Source organism: Mauremys mutica, chromosome 2 (assembly GCF_020497125.1).
Source record: "Mauremys mutica isolate MM-2020 ecotype Southern chromosome 2, ASM2049712v1, whole genome shotgun sequence".
In the NCBI taxonomy this organism is placed as follows: Eukaryota; Metazoa; Chordata; order Testudines; family Geoemydidae; genus Mauremys; species Mauremys mutica.
Window position 1 is genome coordinate 75,874,100 of NC_059073.1, and position 23,294 is coordinate 75,897,393.

At 44.6% G+C, this 23,294-nt stretch overlaps 1 protein-coding gene across 3 annotated transcripts in view; it reads left to right on the plus strand.

Annotated features, from left to right (window-relative positions):
* LOC123363479 (spermatogenesis-associated protein 21-like) overlaps positions 1-20,444 on the plus strand; it is a 31,918-nt gene extending 11,474 nt beyond the window's left edge. The window contains exons 6-11 of one of the 3 annotated variants that reach the window (XM_045004464.1): positions 414-554; positions 1,249-1,320; positions 7,134-7,254; positions 15,325-15,512; positions 17,558-17,700; positions 20,193-20,443. In XM_045004464.1, the coding sequence (XP_044860399.1) occupies positions 414-554; positions 1,249-1,320; positions 7,134-7,254; positions 15,325-15,512; positions 17,558-17,700; positions 20,193-20,216 (689 nt within the window). In that variant the 3' untranslated portion in view covers positions 20,217-20,443. Of the gene's footprint in view, positions 1-413; positions 555-1,248; positions 1,321-7,133; positions 7,255-15,324; positions 15,513-17,557; positions 17,701-20,192 lie in introns of all 3 variants that reach the window. The other 2 variants (XM_045004463.1, XM_045004465.1) reach the window with 2 other exon arrangements.
* The last annotated feature ends 2,850 nt before the right edge of the window (positions 20,445-23,294 follow it).

Here is a 23,294-nt window from a genome sequence, read left to right on the forward strand (position 1 = left end):
TTCATTCCATTACTACTAGTAAGTGTATCACACATTGCTTTACAAATCAAAATAAAAGGCTTTTAAAATATTTTAAAATAAAAAATAATAGAGTAAGAAAGGAATTGAAATATAGTCAAGAAAGGAAAGAAGTTTTAGTTTAATGCAAGAAGGAGAATCAATTATGCAGATAGATGCAGGAGGGCAGGCCCAGATGACACGGACTATAGGGGAGAAGGCCCTTGCAACCTAAATAGATTTTTGGAAAGGGACAAAAAGGTGGCTGGTGCTAAACAGGCTGAAGAGAGTAGATAGAGACAATGTTAAGAGTAGCCATTTGTTTCAGGAAGTACAGTACATAAACTTGTTATTTCGTTGCAGTAGACACGCATGAAAAATCTGACTAACTTTCAGTGCTTTACATATGTTTGCAGCATTCAAAGATGTCTTCAAGGTTTTCAGCAGCACAGAGGGTAACATTAAGATGCGTGGTCTGAAGCTGATTCTGCACAGTGTGGGCATTAATGTAACCCATCAAGAAATCCATGAGGCACTGAATCGAGCAGATATTGATGGTATGTTTTCAGAAAAGTAATACATATTTGTTGATGGAGCATGTGTGTGCATGGGTGGTATTGTGGACAACGTGGCTGAGCATGTGTGTATATGCATGTGTCAGTGAGAGATACTTGGGGATGGCATTGGTTTGTGCATGTGAGAATACAGATTGTAGATTGTAAATCCCTTGTGGGGCAGGGACTGTCTTTTTGTTCTGTGATTGTACAAGGCACAATGGGGTCCTGGTCCATAACTAGGACTTCTAGGCACTACGGTCATTCAAATAATTATTAATAATAATAATAATAGGCCTAGTCTGGAGAGGTGCTGAGCACTTGTGAGAATCAGGCCCCATGTTTGCATATGAGATACTAAAACTGAATCCCAAACTGAGTAGAACCCATTCTATATCTATTTGGCTTTCATTTTTCCTGTCCCCATGCTCTTTCTGTTTTTTTCTGGTGTCTGCTGATTTTATTTTCTCTGTTTTATGGAATATCAGATTGGTTGTGTCTCTGTAACTAGGCACCTGGTTAAATTATTTGATTTTTATTCAAATTAGAGATGCTAAATTCCAGTGTAACCATGAAAGAAAATGAAAATAAATCCATATTAATATAGATAATATTTTCTAATTGATGGTTTTATTGCTTTACATAGTCTATCATGTCGTTTATTTTCTCCATGGCTGACCTTTCCTTTATTTGGCAGGTGATGGGCAGGTGAATTTCACAGACTTTGTAACTGTTCTGACAGATGACCAGCGCTTTGCTCAATCTATGGGTAAGAACTGTACAGTGAAAATATCTGATCCTTCTTCCTTTTTTCTACTGGCAAAACTCTCATTGATAATGGGAGAAGAATTGAGATTGTGCATTAGAGAAACTGATATTGATATAAAAGGAAATCTTGAGAATAACATAAAGAATATTCTAAATACTAATAAGTCAAAAAGAACAGGAGTACTTGTGGCACCTTAGAGACTAGCACATTTATTTGAGCATAAACTTTCGTGGGCTACAGCCCACTTCATCAGATGCATAAAATGGAACATATAGTAAGAAGGTATATATACATACAGAGAACATGAAAAAGTGGAAGTTGTCATCATAGGACCTAATCACATCAGCCACGCCATCAGGGGCTCATTCACCTGCACATCTACCAATGTGATATATGCCATCATGTGCCAGCAATGCCCCTCTGCCATATACATTGACCAAACTTGACAGTCTTTACACAAAAGAATAAATGGACACAAATCTGACATCAGGAATCATAATATTAAAAAACCAGTAGGAGAACACTTCAACCTCTCTAGTCACTCAGTAACAGACTTAAAGGTGGCAATTCTGCAACAGAAAAGCTTCAAAAACAGACTCCAATGAGAAACTGCTGAACTAGAATTAATTTTCAAACTAGATGCCATTAACTTGGGCTTGAATAGAGACTGGGAGTGGCTGGGTCATTACACAAATTGAATCTATTTCCCCATGTTAAGTATCCTCACACCTTCTTGTCAACTGTCTGGAATGGGCCATCTTGATTATCACTTCAAAAGGTTTTATTTTCTCCTGCTGATAATAGCTCATCTTAATTAATTAGTCTCTTAGAGTTGGTATGGCAACTTCCACCTTTTCATGTTCTCTGTATGTATATATATCTTCTTACTATATGTTCCATTCCATGCATCTGATGAAGTGGGCTGTAGCCAACGAAAGTTTATGCTCAAATAAATGTGTTAGTCTCTAAGGTGCCACAAGTACTCCTGTCCTTTTTGCGCATACAGACTAACACGTCTGCTACTCGGAAACCTGTCACTAATAAGTCAGTCATCTAAAATAACTTCGAAAATGTCTTGAAGATAATATAAAAGTTTAGTCAGCAGTCAAATAGGAAACTGGCATCTTGACAATCCAGTGATATAGGTTAGGATTCAGAGAATACAGTTCATAGCTTGAAAACTTTAATTGTTGTAAGGTAAGTTTGACAGAATGTTGAGTTTTAGGACCCTGCACAGAGATAAAGAACTATTCTGCTGGCTCATCTTGGTGTCAAGTTCTTGGTAGCCAGACCAGGTGGTTCCTAGTAGCTCCAACCCAAGAATCTGAAAGGACGAGTGAGACATAGTGAGAGACTACTAGCATGTCAAGGAGAAAACTTATGAATAGCTAATGTCAGGAGATCAAGGGATTCATACCCTGTTACTCACCTGTTTGGGGAGATGTTACAGTTGCATGTGATTCCCACAGTGAAAAGACCTCTTTTTAGAACAGGGTTTGTACTTAAAAACTGATTATGTGGAAAATTCTGGTGTGAATTTCCAAAATAGTTTCACATTTCAGTCATTTGTCACCCACTTGTTTGTGTAATTCACCTGTCAGTTTGTGTTAAGTGTCCCCTTTTGTGCCCAGTCTGCAGAGGATGTGAGTGTGTGACAGCTTGAGAGCCTGACTCTTTAGCACAAGCTTTAAAGACTCAGTCTTTTAAATGAGAGGTCATTGTTTCGGTACCCCAGTATTAACCCAGATGGTGTCTATTGCACTTTTAGATGTCCCACATTTAACATATTTGTAGGTTGAGATGCATCCTTAATACTGGTGGGAGAGAAGGGGGGAGCACAACACAGACCTGCTGATGTGATGCAGGCACACACCCTGCTGCTGCAGTTGCTCCTGACTGTATCCAATTTCCAGAAGTCCATGAGAATCTACTGAGTGTTTGGGGAAGTGGAGTGGTGATACAGACTACTTCATGGAAGTTCCCTCCAGATGACAGTTTGTCATCACTTGCTAAAATGTGGAGCGTTGCTCTTGGTGTACTTTCCGTAACTTTTTAAACAAGGATAAAATGCAGCATGGACAAAGATTTTGAGGCATATCACAGCCTCCCACACTCTTCAGAAGAGTCAACATAGTTAGGAGCAGCTTCAGCAGTGTAGTTTCTGTCTGATTCCCAGGCAGGGACAGCTCTTTTCCCTGACAGTGGGAAGCTATGCTTTAAGGAACACTAAAACTATATAAAAAACCTAGGAGGTTATCAAATGAAAACTACAGTTAGTGTCCGTTAAGATTATGGCAGGATACGCTTCATCCCCCAAAACCTTAAAAGAATGAAAATAACTAGTTAAGAGGAAAGACTTATACATTCCTTTCCCCTTTCATATTGCCTAGGATTTTGCTGCCACCAAATTAATCCATATTTTAAGTGTTTAATTTAACCAAGAATGGTATTCTCCTTGGATCCCTCTTTGAATATTGAGTAGCATGCTTCAAAGGTAGTCATGTGGTACTCTTTCCCTCTCTGTGTGTATCTTTACTGATATTTAAAATAAAGAAGCCTCCACAAGGCAGGAGAAAACAGATTAAAATATAATATTTATTTATGGAGTCTAATACTAGTAATGGACTACATACAAATTTACAAAAATAAGAAAGGGAAATTGAACCAGGCTTCAAGAAATAACAGCCAAAAAAAAGAAATTAATATAACGGAACTTATGTGTATACAGGTATGCTGCACATAATTATTTGGAATTGTAAACAATAACCTTTTCCATAACAAAAAATGGGTTTCTCTCAACGCCGATAATGTGCTCTGAAGTGAGGCTACTATTCTGTTATAAGGTTAGAGTCCGGTGTGACGGGTTCCCTCTGGGGTGCCACCTAGAACTGGGGCACCACTGAGCCTTCGACCCACCAGCCTGGGCTCCCCCTCATACTATACTGCTGCGACTAACTGCAAAGCCCTCCCGGCTGCACTTTCACCAGCATATATACAGGTAGGGACACCTGTAGGAGTTGCAGTTACATGCAGGCTCTCTGACCAGCCCCCACATAGGAAGGCTGAAGTTAAGGCAACTCCCAGCTTCCCAGGTGTGCACCCCCTCCAGAGTATAAACCCAAAATGTTACCATCTTGCGCTGCACAGGGAACTGTACAGCATAAGCTCATCAAATTCGCCCCCTCCCTCTATGTGGAGAGGAATATGCAATACCCTTTGCCCCTGAGTTATGATTCCCACACACTTCACTCTAACTCACTGGTTTAGATAAAGCAAAAACAAATTTATTAACTACAAAAGATAGATTTTAAGTGATAGCAAACAGATCAAAGCAGATTACCTAGCAAATAAACAAAAAACTCAAACTAAGCTTAATATACTAAATAGATTGGATATGAATAGCAGCTTTTCACCCTAAGAGGTGATATAGGCAGGCTGCAGATTCTTAAGGGGCAATCTGCACTTGTTTTATAGCTTGGAAACCCAAGGTGTTTCATTCACAGGCTAGAAATCCCTTTAGCCTAGGTCCAGCACTTCCCCCAGTTCAGTCTTTGTTCCTCAGGTGTTTCCAGGAGTCTTCTTGGGTGGGGAGTGAAGAACACCAGATGATGTCACTCCCTCCCTTATATAGCTTTTGCATATGGCAGGAACCCTTCGTTTCCAAGCTTGGTTCCCAGACCAGTCTGTGGAAAAATACTGACATCCCAAGATGGAGTCCATCATCATGTCCTTGTAGCATCATAGTAGCCATTACTTGGAGGCTGTCTGTAACGTTCTCAGGAAGGCTTCCCAGGTAGATAGCTTTTCCTAAGGCCTCTTGTTTTTTCCTAAGGCCCATTGCCCTGAATAGGCCCTTCCCCACCCACTATCTAGACTGTAAGCATCTTGTCTAGTGGATGTTACAGGCATAGCTGCCTGTCCATAGGACGGACCAGGGCAACCGCCCCAGGCCCTGCGCTGTGGGGGGCCCCGCGCCTTGGGATGTGGGGTCCTGGGCGGCCTGGGGAGTTAGTAGGGGGGCCTGGCACCAGCAGCAGTGGGGGGCCTGGCGCTGGCCCACTCCGCTGGCTCCTGGCATCGCTTGGGGAGGAGGCTTGGGGGAAGAGGTGGAATGGGGGTGGAGCAGGGGCAGGAAGAGGCAGGGCGGGGGTTGGGGGAAGAGGTGGAGGCAGGGTAGGGCCTGGGCCAGATGAGTGCAGGGGGTTGTCCCTGGCCCCGCACCCCCTCCTAGGGACGGCCCTGGTTACAGGTGTATAGTAATTCCTCGCTTAACGTTGTAGTTATGTTCCTGAAAAATGCGACTTTAAGTGAAACGATGTTAAGCAAATCCAATTTCCCCATAAGAATTAATGTAAATAGAGGGGTTAGGTTCCAGGGAATTTTTTTCACCAGACAAAAAGCTATATTATAGGCACACACAGTATAAGTTTTAAACAAACAATTTAATATTGTACACAGCAATGATGATTGTGAAGTTTGGTTGAGATGGTGAAGTCAGAGGGTGGGATATTTCCCAGGGAATGCCTTACTGCTAAATGATGAACTAGCATTCGGTTGAGCTCTCAAGGGTTAACACATTGTTGTTAATGTAGCCTAACACTCTACAAGGCAGCAGGAATGGAGGGAGGGGAGACAGCATGGCAGACAGAGACACACACCGTGTGTGTGTGTGTGTGTGTGTGTGTGTGTGAGAGAGAGAGAGAGAATGTGCATTGCCTCTTGAAGTACGCTGACAGCACTCTAAGTACATTGCCTTTAAAAAGATCAGGAAGTTGAGACAGCAGCTGCGACCAGCAGGCTCTTTCTGTCCTGAGCCCTGTCATGTCCCCATCCTGCTCTATATGGAGAAGGGGTAAGTGGGAGGCAGGAGTAGGGGAGAGGGGGACACCCTGACATTAACCCCTTTCTTTCCCCCTCCCCTGCACAGCAAGCAGGAGGCTCCCGGGTGGGAGCAGCTCCAAGGCAGAGCGCAGGAGCAGCACAGTGCGGGGAGGGACAGCTGAACTGCCAGAAATTGGTAGCCTGCCGGGCGGCTACTGCACAGGGAACTTAGAGGAGCAGGGAGCTGATGGGGGGGGCATCTGGTCCACCCTGATTCCAAGCCCCCACCAGTTAGCTGCAATAGGCTGCTTTTCCTGCAAGCAGTGGACAAAGCAGGCAGCTGTCAAACAACGTTATAAGGGAGCATTCCGCAACTTTAAATAAGCATGTTCCCTAATTGATCAGCAATGTAACAACGAAACAATGTTAACTAGGATGACTTTAAGTGAGGAGTTCTATAACTACAGGTACATAGTCAATATTAATAGCTTCAGATACAAAAATGGTACATGCATACAAATAGGATAATCATATTAATCAAATTATAACTTTCCAATGACACCTCAGATGACGTACCTTGCATAAAGTACATCATAATTATGTCATAATCATATAATATCACTGTGAAGAATATGGGGTGCAGTGTCACATCCAGACCTGACCTTTTCTTCACACCTTGGAAGGAAAAACTTAAATACTGTAAACATACAGCTTTTTAGTTCATCAGACAAGTCTAAGACTTCCAAGCCAGCAATTCAACCAGACTGCCAAAGTAATTTTTCTTTTTCCTTTCAGAAAAACTTCTAGAATTTGCATCTTGTGAGTTTCTTTAGCAATTGGCACCCAGGCAGTGTCACATTCTTTGGTTTATGTTCATTAAAATTCTGGGTAATATTAAATTTTGTTTTAATATACCTCTTTGGGTGAAATGTTTACGGTGGAGATAGTCTGTGGAATGCCCTTTAAACTGATCTTCTGTATTTTCTCCTCAGTTCGGCCCAAAGAGAGCATAATACATGACCCTTATAGTGTAGAGACTCTCTTCTTTGAAGTTCTTACAAAGCTGGTAGAGATGTCAGCTCTGCCGATTAAATCAGAGAAGGAAGTTGTAAGGTGAGTGGCAGTGCCAACCCATTCTTAATAAATGGTACACAAATAAAGAGTTAGTATTAATTTAAAACATTCTGATTATCCTGTGCTATGCACTGTCATAGTTACTCAGTGTCAGGATTACTCAGTTGGTAACATAATACAACTTCACTTCTGCCCCAGGTCTTGGGTTTCAAACCAAGAGATGTGCTAATATTGAAGTCCAGTATTGAGGTTATACTGTTAAAGTAGCTGACTGTTTAGTTTAGAGTTCATCCTAGCTCCATTTTGTGTTTCTCTGGTGATTCTCCAAGAATTGCATTAGGCTTTTGACTACAGTGTTGCACTGGGAGTTTATAACCCTTAAGTCTTTTTCATAGTCTCCCATCCTGTAAGTGTAGTCTCTATTCTTTGTTCCTACATGTATAACTTTACATTTGGCTGTATTCAAATGCATATTGTTTGCTTGTGTCCAACTTACCAAGTGATCTGTCCTCCTCATTATTTACCACTCCCCCAATCTTTGTATCATTTTGTTTTCTTTCAGATCATTGATAAAAATATTAAGTAGCATAGGGCCATTAACTGGTTGCTGTGGGACCCAATTCTCCAGGGTGGCATTCAACTACCATAACCACATAAATGTACTCTCTCTTCTTGCAATCCCCTGTCCCATTCTCTGCACGCCTTCCAACTTCTGAAACAAATGAGGTGGGGATTGTAAGATTGTGGGAACTTATTCATCCTCTCAAAAGGTTGGAAAAATTGGTATGTGATTGTGTAAATAAAGACTATATCATCGTGCATATGCACAAGGGGTTGCACAGGCAACCTTAATTTTGGCATTTACTACCTTTTTGAGTTCTCAGCTTGGATAATCTTTTAAAGTGAGATGTGATAATTTTTAAAGTGGCTTTTTGCATGTAAAAAAGCAAACTGAAAAATCAGAAATCCCATCATGTGGCATCATATTGACATCCACATGGGTCACCAGCAGAGTTGGAACTTTTAGATGCACTGCACAGACCTCTACCATGTGAATTAACAGAGTAGCTGATGACAGTAGTAGGTTGTTATCCTTTGCGTGGAGGATAGATGGGAATGGGACACTTAAGCAGTGGTTTTCACAGGTATTTGTTGATAGTAGAGGAATGGTGAAACTCAAGGATCTTGGGTTCTATTCCAGCCTCTGGAGACAAGTGTTCATTGTTGATCATAGACTCTTCTACCTTCAAGACTGACCTCTTCTGCCCCGCTCCCTCCAACCTTCTCTGTCCCATTCCTGTCACTACCCCGCCATTGGCTCCCCATTCAAGTCCCAGTCTCCCCCCCCACTCCCAGTCTCCTTGTCTAGCCATTCTTAGCTTACCTTCACACCAACCCCACTCCCAGATCTAGTCTCCTTGTGCAGCCAGTCCCAATCCCTGCCCCCCCGCCAGCCTCTAATCCCATGCTCTGCCCTCAGACTCCTTGTCTCAATCTGCTCCCTTCATGCTCTCCTGCAATGCCCTAGGTTGGTTCAGCTATTGTTCCCTCTGCATTACAGTCAGATGGCTACTTTTTTCCTGCTGCCAGGGTGCCAGAAAAGCTCCTTGCATTCAGTTCCTATGCAGCCTGGAGGAGCCAATACAGGGAAGTCTGGCTTCATCCCTATTACCCAGGGCTGGGGAGCATGATCAGTTGCTCTATGGGGATGGTACATGTGCAGTCCCGGCACATGCTGGAGGTGAGGGGGATGATACATTTGCAGTCTGGTCAGCCCTGAGAACTGTCAGAAGCTCAAGGATACTCAGTGAGGATGGAATCTGGTGATTTTAGCTGGTAAGCTCTAGCAAGCCTTTACTGACCATGGGGGAACTGTGATTTTTTTTTCCCCAAAAAAGGCTTATAACTTCATGAAAGTTGGACCGAATTTCATGGGGATGGTGAATAGCACATCCCTGAAACAAAAGTCACCCCCTGCCAAACTTCACGTCCCTGCTCCAAAGTATGGAAGCAGTAGAGCTTTCCAAAGAACAAGTCACCAGATTTTTTTGTAATGTTCAGAAATAATATATTTTTCCCTAAATTTGTTCTCTGAAACAGATGAATTGTTTTGGCTGAAAATTTCCCCGGAGTCAGCCTCAGTGAGACACTTAACATGGAAATTGTCAGCCTGAACAGTTGAAGTTTGGTACAGTTATAAGCAACTGAAAACAGGGTCTTAGGCCTGGTCTACACTGGGGGTGGGGGGTAGGGTGGGTGTCAGTCTAAGATATGCAACTTCAGCTACGAGAATAGCGTAGCTGAAGTTGACATATCTTAGATTGAATTAAAATTACTTACTTCGCATCCTAGCGGCGCTGGATCGACGGCCGCAGCTCCCCCGTCGACTTTGCTTCCGCCTCTCGCACTGCTGGACTTCAGCAGTCGACGGGAGAGCGATCAGGGATCGATTTATCGCGTCTACACTACACGCGATAAATCGATCCCTGATAGATTGATCGCTACCCGCCGATCCGGCGGGTAGTGTAGACGTACCTTTACAGTGGGAAGTGTTTGGCAACCTTAATAATAGGCGGGGCTGGTAACACTGCCTATTACACTACCATGCAGTTGGAGTACCATAGGCTCAGACTCAGGGGACTGGAGCACTCACAGGGAAAAAATGGTGGGTGCTGAGCACCCACCAGCAGCCCCTCTATCAGCTTCCCCTCACCCCCCAGTGCCTCCTGCCCACTGGCGGGCCCCACGGATCAGCTCCTTCCCCTCCCTCCCAGTGCCTCTCACCGACCACAGGCAGCTGTTTCGCTGGGAGGGAGCGGGGAGGAGTGAGTTTGGGGCGAGCTCGGGAGAGGGGGCAGAAGTGGGTAGGAAGAGGAGAGGCAGGGATGGGAAGTGAAAGGGGGGTGAAACATGGCAGGGGGTGAAACAGGTGAAACGGGTGGGAAGAGGTGGGGTGGGGCAGGCTCGGGCTTTGGGGGAAGGGGTGCAGTGGGGGTGGGGCCTGGGGCAGATCTGGGGTCGAGCAACCCCCAGCACTTTGGAAAGTCAGCACAGGTATGGAGTATAATAGGTTTTCCCCAAATGAGCTAAATAGTGTCAGTGGCAGCCATTTTCTAATGGCAGTGAAAACTGCCAATTCCTTTTACATGTATTTTTCTTTGCTCCAGATGTGAAATGACTGATCACTGCATCTAGAAATAGTTGCTGACCCTCATAGGCCTGGTCTACACTACGTGTTTAAACCGAATTTAGCAGCGTTAAACCGATTTAACCCTGCACCCGTCCACACAATGAGGCCCTTTATATCGATATAAAGGGCTCTTTAAACCGATTTCTGTACTCCTCCCCAACGAGAGGAGTAGCGCTGAAATCGGTATTGCCGTGTCAGATTAGGGTTAGTGTGGCTGCAAATCGACGGTATTGGCCTCCAGGTGGTATCCCACAGTGCACCATTGTGACTGCTCTGGAAAGCAATCTGAACTTGGATGCACTGGCCAGGTAGACAGAAAAAGCCCCGCGAACTTTTGAATTTCATTTCTTGTTTGCCCAGCGTGGAGCTCTGATCAGCACGGGTGGCGATGCAGTCCCAAATCCAAAAAGCGCTCCAGCATGGACCGTATGGGAGATACTGGATCTGATCGCTGTATGGGGAGACAAATCTGTTCTATCAGAGCTCCGTTACAGAAGACGAAATGACAAAGCATTTGAAAAAATCTCCAGGCTATGATAGACAGAGGCCACAGCAGGGACTCAACACAGTGCTGCGTGAGAAGCGTAACGGAAAGCCAAAGAATCAAATGGACGCTCATGGAGGGAGGGAGGGGGTACTGAGGACTCCAGCTATCCCACAGTCCCCGCAGTCTCCAAAAAGTATTTGCATTCTTGGCTGAGCTCCAAATGCCTGAAGGGTCAAAAAAAATTTCCCGGGTGTTTCAGGGTGTATGTCGTCAATTTACACCCTCCCCCCCCCAAAAGAAAAGGGAAAAAAATCGTTTCTCGCCTTTTTTCAATGTCACCCTATGTCTACTGCATGCTGCTGGTAGACGGGGTGCTGCAGCGCTGAACACCAGCATCCCCTTCCCGGTGGCAGACGGTACAATATGACTGCTATCCATCGTCATCATCAGCCCGTGAGTGCTCCTGGCTGGCCTCGGTGAGGTCGGCCAGGGCGCCTGGGTAAAAATAGGAATGACTCCCGGTTATTCCCGGCAGATGGTACAAAAGGATTGGTAACGGTCCTCATCATAGCAACTGGAGGCTGAGCTCCATCAGCCCCCCGCCCCTTTCATGTCTAAAGAAAAGATTCTGTACTTCCTGGACTGTCATAGCAACGGGAGGCTGCGCTCCTCTCTCCCCCCCACCCCTTTAATGTCCTGCCTGGACTATCATAGCAGCTGGAGCTGCCTCCCCCTCATTTTATCTCACTAAAAGTCAGTGTTTCTTATTCCTGCATTCTTTATTACTTCATCACACAAATGGGGGGCACTGCCACGGTAGCCCAGGAGGGTTGGGGGAGGAGGGAAGCAACGGGTGGGGTTGTTGCAGGGGCACCCCCTTGAATGGCATGCAGCTCATCATTTCTGCGGGATCTCTGGGACTCTGACACGGAGCGGCTGTGCTCTCTGGTTCTCTAGTACACTTGCCCCATATTCTAGGCAGGACTGACTCTATTTTTAGACAAAACATAAAGAAGGGAATGACCCAGGGAGTCATTCCCATTTTTGTCCATGCGCCCCCGGCCGACCTCAGCGAGGCCAGCCAGGAGCACCCATGACAGCAGCAGACAGTACAAAAGGATTGATAACCGTCATCGCCAATTTCCAAATGCAAACGGTGCAAAATGACTGACCATCATCTCATTGCCAATTTACAATGGCAGACAGTGCAATAGGGATGGTAATCGTCTCTGCTACCTTGCAAAGGCAAATGAATGCTGCTGTGTAGCACTGCAGTACCGCCTCTGTCAGCAGCATCCAGTACACATACGGTGACAGTGACAAAAGGCAAAACAGGCTCCATGGTTGCCATGCTATGGCGTCTGCCAGGGCAATCCAGGTGAAAAAGGGCGCGAAATGATTGTCTGCTGTTGCTTTCACGGAGGAAGGATTGAGTGATGACATTTACCCAGAATCACCCGCGACACTGTTTTTGCCCCATCATGCATTGGGATCTCAACCCAGAATTCCAACTATGGGATACTGCGGGAACTGTGGGATAGCTACGGGATAGCTACCCACAGTGCAACGCTCTGGAAATCGACGCTAGCCTTGGTACATGGACGCACACCGCCGAATTAATGTGCTTAGTGTGGCCGCGTGCACTCAATTTATACAATCTGTTTTAAAAAATCGGTTTCTGTAAAATCGGAATAATCCCGTAGTGTAGACATACCCATATAGTATCACTACTTGGAGGGTAGGGCTTTGTGAGGCAGGCTCTGTTCCCTGAGGCAGAACAGAAGTGTAACAACTAAGAAGGCAGGCTGCTAATGTTCCCATTGTCAGTTAATTGTTCCCATTCTTAATCAATTGCCCCAGGAGCCTAAAATGGAAAAAAGCTTTAAGGCTCCTTTACCTTGCCAGGGTGGTTTAAAGGAGCCTTCTAGTAAATGACAGTAAGGAAATTCTCAGCTAGGAAGATTGATGTGCTTTCTTGCTTTTTTCTGTGCCAGAGTGTCACAATGGGGTTAGATTACAGCTCAGGATCTATTTTATTTGCCCATTAAAAAAATGCAGGACAATGATTAGCAAAACTATATGACTTACATTCTACTTTACTTTTATTTTGGTGTTTGGTGTTCTGTAATTTAATTTAAATGAAAATCCAGGATTATAACTGGAATGCAGAGTATTGAGGTTATCAAGTATTTGTAACTAAATTTTAATGTGTTTAGGAAATTATGAACAGTTGTGATTTTTTTCCTGTATGGTAGATTAAATAAATTACCAAAATAAGTGAAACTGGTGTGATTATATTGCATTGTTTTGACAAAATATGCACAATTTTGCAGAATTTTTAATTTTTTGGCGGAGAGTTCCCCCAGCAGTATGAAAAGATATAGTACTGTAGTTAAAGACCAGTAAGCCTGGGAGTTAGAATGTCTGGATTCTCTTCTTGGTGGTGACAGATTTCTTATGGTGGTGTTTTTTGGGGCTTTTTGGCAAGTCTCGCTGAGCACAAAATTTTCAAATATGGGTACCTAATTTTGCTGTCCAAGTCTACATTTAAGCCTCTAAATAAGGGGATGTATTTTCAGAACAATTGGGTCTCATTGACTTCAGCGCCTAAAAAGGTTTTTAGAGGTGTAATTTAAGGGACCCATGTTTATTTCACTTTAATGACAAAACTCTCAAACAACTAGGAATCTAGACTATTTCAGAAAATGAATTAAAAGTAGTTTACATTTTTTTCGGAGTTGCTCTAAAAATGATTGTTTTACAGTCATATTTTCATATCTTTTACAAACGTTTCTCTTCCTAGTTATTGTGCAAATGACCAGCATAAACAGGCTGACTGACTGGCAAATTGTACAAGGGAAACAGTGAAACTGAATTTTGCCTTGAGCTTGTACGCTGCTTAGCGGATGGAATCCTAATCCTAACACAAGAATTTTGGCACTACCAGTACAAATACAGCTAGAAGGATTCTGTCTAGAGGCAACACAGCATATGTACCGTATTTTCCGGCGTATAGAGCGACGGGGCGTATAAGACGACCCCCTAATTTTACAGTTAAAATATAGGTTTTGGCCTATACTCGCCCTATAAGACGACCCCCCCTTCCGAGGGGGGAGCCCAGAGCCTTTTAAATCCCAGCCGCGGCCGGGAATCAGAGGGCTCTGGGCTGCCCGCCGTGGCGGGGAGCCCAGAGCCTTTTAAATCCCCGCTGCGGCCGGGAATCAGAGGGCTCTGGGCTGCCCACTGCGGCGGGAAGCCCAGAGCCTTTTAAATCCCAGCCGCGGCGGGGAGTCAGAAGGCTCCGTGCTGCCCGCCGCGTCGGGGAGCCCAGAGCCTTTTAAATCCCAGCCGCGGCGGGGAGTCAGAAGGCTCCGGGCTGCCCGCCACGGCGGGGAGCCCAGAGCCTTTTAAATCCCAGCCGCGGCCGGGAATCAGAAGGCTCCAGGCTGCCCACCGCGGCGGGCAGCGCAGAGCCTTTTAAATTCCAGCCGCGGCCGGGAATCAGAAGGCTCCAGGCTGCCCGCTGCGGCGGGGAGCTCAGAGCCTTTTAAAGCCCAGCCGCCCGCTGTTATACCCGGCGTATAAGACGACTTCCGATTTTGGGGGGTTGTTTTTTAATATAGAAAGTCGTCTTATACGCCGGAATATACGGTAGTTCTAGTGGAGATCTTTCTGTTGCTCATCAGGATGGCCTGGACCTCATGGGAACATGATTTCTCATGAGTTTTCAACCACAAATCATTCATACAGTCAGGTGGAGAGGCTCGGGGTTCAGATGCCCTGTGGCTTTGTGGCTGTTTCTCTCTCACTTGCTTCTCTGAGGCCAGTCTCTAGCACAGTGACTTGCTCTTCCAAGTTTGCAACTTCCTACTTTACTGCAAGAAGTTTGGTCATCAGATCATCTCTCATGGCCTTAAACTCAGAGGTCATCTCCAGAATGCCTGTTTTGGTTGCCATTAGAGTTTCGTCAGCCCTGGCATATCTGTCTGATTTGGCTGCAAAATCTTCATGTGGTGTCTGAGAGGTCTCTCCATGCTGTGAGCCAGAAACACTATTTTCAGTGAGGTATCTTTTTTTAAAACTTGTTTATTTTCTTGGCAAATCCATCCTTGAAACTCTGTGCTTTTCTTTCGTGGAATTTAGTAGGTTTTTGGGGTCAGTGGAGGCAGATTCCTTTGCTATCCCCTCAAAGCTCAGGCTACATGCAGCCATGTTATTCAGGCCTTCTGCTGATCTCAACACAGCTGTTTTAATATAATCTTTCTATTGTTTTCATACAAAACACACCAATAGCCAAAGGAGCCTAAGTGACTTTTGGAAATTAGACTTAGGAGCCCAAATCATTTTGGCACTTTTGAAAAAATTGCCCTTGGTCAATGGTGTGTTGATAGTTTCATCCTCAGGTTATAGTAACTGAGTTTTATTTTCCTAGTTATTATGAGCTAAAGCAAAGAAACTTCTGGAGGAGCTTTCAGCGGAAGAGTCCCACTGACTACCCGAAGACCTCACCGAATAGAAAATGCAGTGGTCTTACTTATTTTTGCCAGGCTTCTCGGCTAATAGGGCTCCCCACCAGCCAACTGTTGACATCTCTACCCAGCCTGAGTGATACTGCCAGCTGTAAGAACTATTATATTCTCTCTGTGCATAATCACTTTAATTTAACTCTCCTTAGCAGATCATGTTTTGATATGGAAAATGAGAACACCGTTCTTTTAGGGGCACATACTGTCATTGGTGCAGAGTGTGGAAAAAGTAGGTCAGATTGAGAATGAGGCTTGCTAATGGGAGGAGGGAAGGTTTGGAAGTTGGAGTACTTGTCAGTGCTGACAACAAGGGAAAGGGGATTTGGAAGTGCTTGACATTGCATGAGGATTTGCAGACATGCCATCTCTCACAAATTTATGGTGAGAGATGCAATTTTTAAGTAAAAGTAAGCCTCACTCATGATCTCACAATAGAACTCGTTTTGTGCAGTGGAGCTCTGGCTGTCAGTCCTAGGCGACAGGGCTCTGGCTGTTAGCCTGGGACGTGGCCTGGGGAGGGTGAAGAACCCTAAGAGGAGCAGAGGTGAGGCTGGGAGAGCTGAGCTATGGCCTGGGGGCTGCAGGGGGGCTGAAGTGAGTATGATGGGAGCTGATGGGGTAGGGGGCTGTATTGATGGTGGGTTCTAAGTAGATGGAGTGAGTGCTGAGAGGGTGAGCTGTGGGTAGTGGGGTTTGATAAGGTAGTGGGGGCTGAACTGATGGGGTAGTGATGATGGCGGCTGGGGGCTGAATTGAGGGAGGTTGGGTGGAGAACATAACTGATGGGGAACTGGAGGACAGGATTAAGTGCTGGGTAGGAGACAAGCAGATGTGGAGGTCAGAGCACCTGCAGCAGGGGCCAAAATCATGTTATCCAGTACATGTGGGAGAGCAGGCAACACTAATTGTCACATGCATACACCCTGGGGATGGGTGTGGGGGGGGGGGTGGAGGGGGGTCAAACATCAAGAGACTGGCCTAAAAAACACAGTATAATTTTTTTTTTCTTTAAAGTCATGATTTTTCGGGCCAATCTCATGGTTTTGGGGGGTCTGACTCATGATTTTTGCTCTCTTGAAGTTGGCGATAGTGGATTTGGCAGATGGAAAAGTGAAGTCAAATTTAGAGTGCTTATCACTATGAGGGTGCCTGCTTATGACTTTTTTCCTCCTGTTCCCTGACTCTCCAGTGGTCTTCCAGTTCCCTCCTCCTCACCCCTGGACTTCCATGCCACCTCCAGAGATTTCCTTCCCCTTTTTTTTTCTCCAAACATTTTTCCTAAGTTGGTTTCCTTTGATTTATATTCATTTTATTAAAAAGAACAGGAGTACTTGTGGCATCTTAGAGACTATTGTACAGCTCTCTGACTGCCTCGGAGGTAGGGAGGGAAGTGGATATGCTTTAAATCTAAAACTATTATTACCATATTATCTTAAGTATGAACTTGGGCCTAGTTTTGTCTCTGCTGGGCCCTTCTCAGTTAAATCATTTGGTGCTCTGTATGTAGTTCAGATTCTGGCAGATTGTCTGGCACCAAGATTCTGATGTAATAGAGAATGGGTTGGGTGCGATGCTTCTTACTGTGCATGTGTGACAAGAAAAAGAGAAAGCTGTAGCCCCTGCTTGTCTGAAGAGAAGAGCAACGATTGTGATGGAACTACACTGTAACAAAGGAGCTCTGATACTGCATACCATGTTACAGAGAAACTGGTGAGGGGTGGGTTGACGGTCCAGAAATAGGTTTGCAGACTGTCCTGACCCCTCCAATACCATTGCCACAATAATGTCATAAAAATGTAGGACTGGAAAGCACATCTGGTCCAGTTCCCTGCACTGAGGCAGAACTAAGTATTATCTAGGACCATTCCAGTCAGATGTTTGTCTAACCTGCTCTTAAAAACCTCCCATGACAGGGATTCCACATTTCCACAACCTAGGTAATTTGTTCCAGTGTTTAACTATGCTTAGAGGTAAGAAGTTTTTCTTAATTTCTAACCTAAATTTCCCTTTCTGTGGATGGTTATGTTCATAACCATCTCACAATGGGACACTTGCACCCGTATATTACATGTGCATTTCAGATTTCCAGTCAAACCTTTGTCCCTTGCTAATTCTTTTTGTATTTTTTCCCTTTGCTAGTGTCTGATAGCCCTTATGCCACAATACCACGTTTGTTACGAACCTGCCAGGACAGGAGAGTGAGACTGAAGCCTCTGAGACACAGACCTATGTTGAGGGAAAAGAGCAATAAGGAATTCAGCCCTAATTCTGAGTACAGACAGGTGAGAATAGGGACTTCTCTTTGGTAAAACTACTGTAAAAGTTCACAGCTGTCTTGGTGGTAAAACTAGGATGGTCAAAACACTGAAGAATATACTGTCTGTAGGGTACAATCCTTCAGCCTCAGTGAGTGCAGGATTAGGTGTTTAATAGGCCTCCACCTTTAATGTCGGTTTTTTTGATCATGGCAAAGATCTGAGTTAGCGTGTAAGGCCCCCTCCCCCATACAGAAAAGAGTTAAAATCTACAAGGTCATGCCATGAATTTTATGTCTCGTGGGAAGTGGATGATCTGAGTTTTATTTAAGTATTTGGTTCTACAGAATCTAGGGTTAATTTAAGAGTATTACAAAAGAATAAAGATAATCCCATTTATAATGGGAAAATATATATATACATCTCTACCTCGATATAACGTGACCCTATATAACACAAATTTGGATATAATGCGGTAAAGCAGTGCTCTGGGGGGGGGGGGCTGCGCAGTCTGGCGGATCAAAGCAAGTTCAATATAATGCGGTTTCACCTATAACGCGGTAAGATTTTTTGGCTCCTGAGGACAGCGTTATATCGGGGTGGAGGTGTATTTGGGTTCTAACCCAGTGGTCTCCAAAGAGGGCGGCCAGAGGAGGGAGGGAGCGAATGAGCAGGGAAGCTGGCCCCCCCACACAGGCAGGGCCACCCGGAATGCAGGGGCTTTAGGGGCTGCAGGGCCCTGGGCTAAGGGGGCCCCGGGGCCCTGGCCTGCAGCTCTAAAGCCCCTTTTGGAATGTGGCCCTGAGTTTTCTGGCCCCTGGAGGAGCAGGGGCAGCTGCACAGCCAGCGGCTGGAAAGAAGCGGCGCTTTCCCTTTCAAAGCCAGCTGGAGAGAAGCAGGGCTTTGAAGGGTAAAGCAGCGCTTTGACAGGGAAAGCACAGCTTCTCTCCCGCCGCTGGCTGTGCGGCTGCCCCTGCTCCTCCTGAGTCCTCCGGCTAATGCTCGCAGGGCCGCATTCCGAAAGTGGCTGTCGAGCTGCAGGCCAGGGCCCCGGGGCCCCCTTAGCCCAGGGCCCTGCAGCCCCTAAAGCCCCTACCTTCCGGGTGACCTTACCTGTGTGTGTGTGTGGAGGGGAGCAGCTCCCAGAATCGTGGCAATGGGGGTGGTGCTGCATTGCGCAGAGCCACCTACACACCCCCTGCACCAAACAGGAGCTGCCCCAGGGAAGGCACCTCCTGCCTGCCCCAGCCCTGAGCCTCCTCCCGCACCCCCACCCTGAGCGCCTTCCCGCACCCTAACTCCCTCCCAGACCCCGTACCCCTACTCTGAGCGCCCTCCCGCATCTTAACTCTAATCCAGACCTTCGAATCGTCGTATCACAAAGTGTTAAACCAAGATTTTAAAAAATAATGCATATTCAATCACATTGCTCTCACTAAAAAATATTATTAATAATTTTTTTTGAGAGAGCAAAAAGGTTTTTTCTATGGTTAATAAATAAAATACAATAAAAATTTTAAAAATATTGTTTATTTCATCTTTATCTCATCCTTTTTTAATTTCTATTTTTGTATGTTTTATAATGTACATAATATATTAATATAGTAGTACATGTATATAATTTATACATAAATAAATATACATATATTTGGGGTGCGTGCTCAAACATTTTTTACTGATAGGGGTGCACGATCAAAAAAGTTTGGAGACCACTGCTCTACCCCACCTATCCTGCAAAGACTGGAGTTCAGTTAATATTCTGAATATTGGAGAGAGAGGCAGTGGGAAAAGAGGGGGAATATATGGAATGTCCTTACATGTGCGTGGTCATTCTGCTGTAAAGAATCTCAGTCAAATCAAGAAAGGAAACCAAAACAAGAAGTGTTTTCTTTAGAGCATATAATAAATATAGTCCTAAAGTTCCCTCCTTTCCAGGATCAGAGAAACAGTGGAGTTCACTGATTCCTTTTGTCTGAGGATTAAGCAGAACTCCTTAATTCCCTCTTTCTTCAAGGTCAAAGCAAATAAATAAAATCACCCTAAACTCTTTCTTACGTCTGCATTCCTCCTTTATTCAGGACAGAAACAAAATTCCCAAGTTTTCCTTTTTTTGGGGGGGAGTGAGGCGGGGAGGGTTAAACAAACAAACAAACTTACAGCTATTTGGCTCTCCAGCAACAGACTGCTTCTTTCTCCCTGTACATGTTAAGTGAACACACAGTTGACCATAGTTTTTATATAAATAATTAATAATAGACACTTTGAATTAGCAAATACCTGTCCAAGTGCTTTAGGTTTAGCCTGGACAATCCCAAATGTGTAAACGTAGAGGATAGATGGCACTGAAAACAAGGAGGTGGGGGAGTGAAGCAAAGAAGGAGCCAGAGATTTGATTAATGAAATTGATGTAAAGAGTTATTATTTTTACACCAATGTGAAAATAGTCATGCCCTGTAATTGTAAGCAAAAGAGAGGGAAATCCTCCTTTCTGAAACTGACCTCTGACTCTTTTTTTTCAGAGAGCTGGAACAGCAAGTCTGTGAGCAGAACTGCACGTGCAATCTCACCCAGTTCTGAATGTATGAATTCTTTCTTCATTTTCGATAATGAATACTCTGAAACTCTAGCCAAAAACTATCCAAGCACAATACTATATAACAAGAAAGGCATATGTAACAAATGTAATTCTGATTCATCCACTACTTTATGATTCAGTATATTTCTATAACTCTTACTCCTGCAGCTGGGCACTGGGGGTGGGGGTAGGGTGTGTGTGTGTCTGGGCTGCGGGTAAGGGCGGAGGTGGCGGAGCTGGGCTCTTGGGGAAGGGTGCAAGTGTCTGCACCTTGACGGCACCCTGCGGCTGGGCTCTGGGGGAAGGGGTGCGAGTGTCTGGGCTGGTGAGGGGTGTGCAGCTGGGCTGTGAGGGGTGGGGATGAGTGTCTGGACTGGGGGGCGCCCTGCAGGTGGTCTCAGGGGAGGTGTGTAGTATCTGGCTCCCTGGCTGGGCTTTGGGGAGAGGGAGCAGAGAAACAGGCACTGGGTTGTCATACGGGTTTCTTTAACTTTCTTCTGCTAGGGGAATTTTTTTTGTCTGTATTGTTACAGACATAGTTGCTGACAGGTATTTTGAAATAAATTACCAAAAGAATTGAAACTGGTATGATTATATAGTGATATTTTGAGAAATAAAATATGCAGAATTTAAAATATGTGCAGAATTTTTAATTTTTTGGTGCAGAATTCCTCAGAAGTGAATACTGGTAATACTTGACCAGGAATTTCTAATACTAATATATTGCCAAATAATATGACAGATTACCATCCTGTTTCCCATATTACCAGCACCCTTCATTGTCCAAGTAGAACACATTTAAACAAGTGGCCAAGGGTGCAATATGAAAATGAAATATTTGCTACATGAGGTTTCATCAGTAAATAGGACTACAAAAATCTTTTCAAGATGAATTGCAATGATCTTGGGTTATGCAAGAGATTGATACTGCAAGCTTGGAGAATCTTTCGAGTCCTAGTTTGAAGAGATTGGTATGTTGATATGAAAGAAATTACTTCCAAAAAGCACAATATTTAGAAGACGAATGACAACATTGATGAATGTAATATATGAGAGGAATTTGTTCCATCTAAAGGAAAATATAGATATACAAGAAGCCACATGATTTCTAAAGAGAATAGATGTGGAACAGTTCAGGATTTAGTTTTTGTAAATCTTTGTTTTTTACTTCCCTGTAGCTTTTGAAAGGTTGATGTATAATTTTGTATAGTTTTAAATCCCATGAAGACATAATACAAATACAAATAGTTCAGTACATTTATTGTATTTCTAAATCCAAGTGCAATGTGGACACTTGTCCAAAAATCATTACACAAATGGTATTAATGACACCTTTGCTGGCAGTCTCAGCAGGGAGACTAAGGACTGAATGGGGTTGGGACACTTAACTACCCTTTCACCACTGTCATGAATAGTTAGTAAAGGGTTAAAGCATAGTACCTGGTGGGCATCTGACCTGAGGACCAATCAGGGAAGAGAATTTGAAACTCCTAGGAGGGAACTTTTCCCTCTGTTTGGGGGGGTCTTGGTCTTTGGCCGTTTGGAGTTCAAGAGACCAGACGAGTTAATCAAGTCCCTACAAGTTCCACCTTTCTGAACTAATTTCTTCTAGTCAAGATAGTGAGTATTAGAAAGATACTTTGTGTCCTTATCTAATAATCCTATGTTTGCAATTCTGTGTGTTTGTTATTGATTATTCTTAATTCTGCTTGTACTGGTTGTACTGAGAAAGAGAGAGGATTCTCTCCAGAACTTAGCAAGGTTATACCCTATGAGTGCCCAGCTTGGATTCATAGAGATTCTGTATTTTCTTTTGTTCTCTTAATAAATTCTTTTCTTTTCTTTGGACTTGGTTAATTCCTTCCCTTGGGGAAATTCAGGGGAAGGGGAGGGGGAAGTGGGCTGCTTCCCTGTGTGTGTGAGATTCAAGGCGTTTGAATCCAGGCACCTCTGTCTCCAGAGCAGGCTGGAGAGAGGGAGGAGGGGGGAGGTTCCTCCTCTGTGAATTGATCTGTGTTCCCAAGGGGGGAAACAGGGGTGTCCCGGCCCACGGAATTGACCGGGTGGTGGCAGCCGAAGGGGAGACCTACCCTAGGATTTTGGGGTGGGGGAAGACATGCGGGTCCTCACTTTGAAACCGCCCAGTTTCAAGTGAGGGTAGACTCCTGACATGGTGGCAGTGGTGTTTCGGACCCAGAGAGAGAGGCAAGGCTTTTCTACCACAGGCACTCTGAGGCAGTTTCAGGGTTAGAAGTATTTTCAGTTTTTTGCAGGGCTTTCTGTTACAAAGCCTCCTGTGGAGCGATACTTGCGTCCATTGTGATACGAGGTACCACTCAGGATTCCTGAGGTGGGGGGAAGTGCTCGCCAAAGTACATTCCCATCCAACAGGAAAAACAGGTTTGGGGGGGGAAGAGACAAACCCTCCAGCCAGGTTTTTTTTTTTTCTCCCTGTGTCTTTTGAAAGGATCAGAAGACAGGAGAACACAAATCCCTGAGGAATAGACCAGATTTTTCTCAGGGGTATTGTTAGCAGCAGCCTTTCAGCTGGGCTGCTGGGTACAGCAACTCAGAGCAGAGGGAGACAGAGGAATTTTTTTTTACTCTTTCCCTCTTTCTCAGTACAAACCAGTAACATTACACAAACCACAATTTGCTATACAAAGGATTGATTTCTCTTTCTTTACTCAAGTTATCATAGCCAGGGTTAGGGACTGTCAAACACCACAGACAGTTCACTGACTGCATAGGGGTGTGGCCAGCACCAGAAGGCACACAACCATGAGTACTGGTGAAACAATTAGCAAACTTGACCTGGCCAGGCTGCAGGCTGAAGAAAAACAAAAAGAACACCAAAGACAGATGGAACTAATTATTGCAGAAAGGGCCAGGGAAGAAGCTAACCACAAGAGGGAGCTGGAGAAACAAGAGGCTGAGCACAAGAGACAAATGGAAATCCTGAGGGAGACCCACCAGCAGGCTCTGGAATTAGCAAAGACTAAGCAGCAGGAGCCAACCAATCCAACCCCTTTTCAACCTACTGATC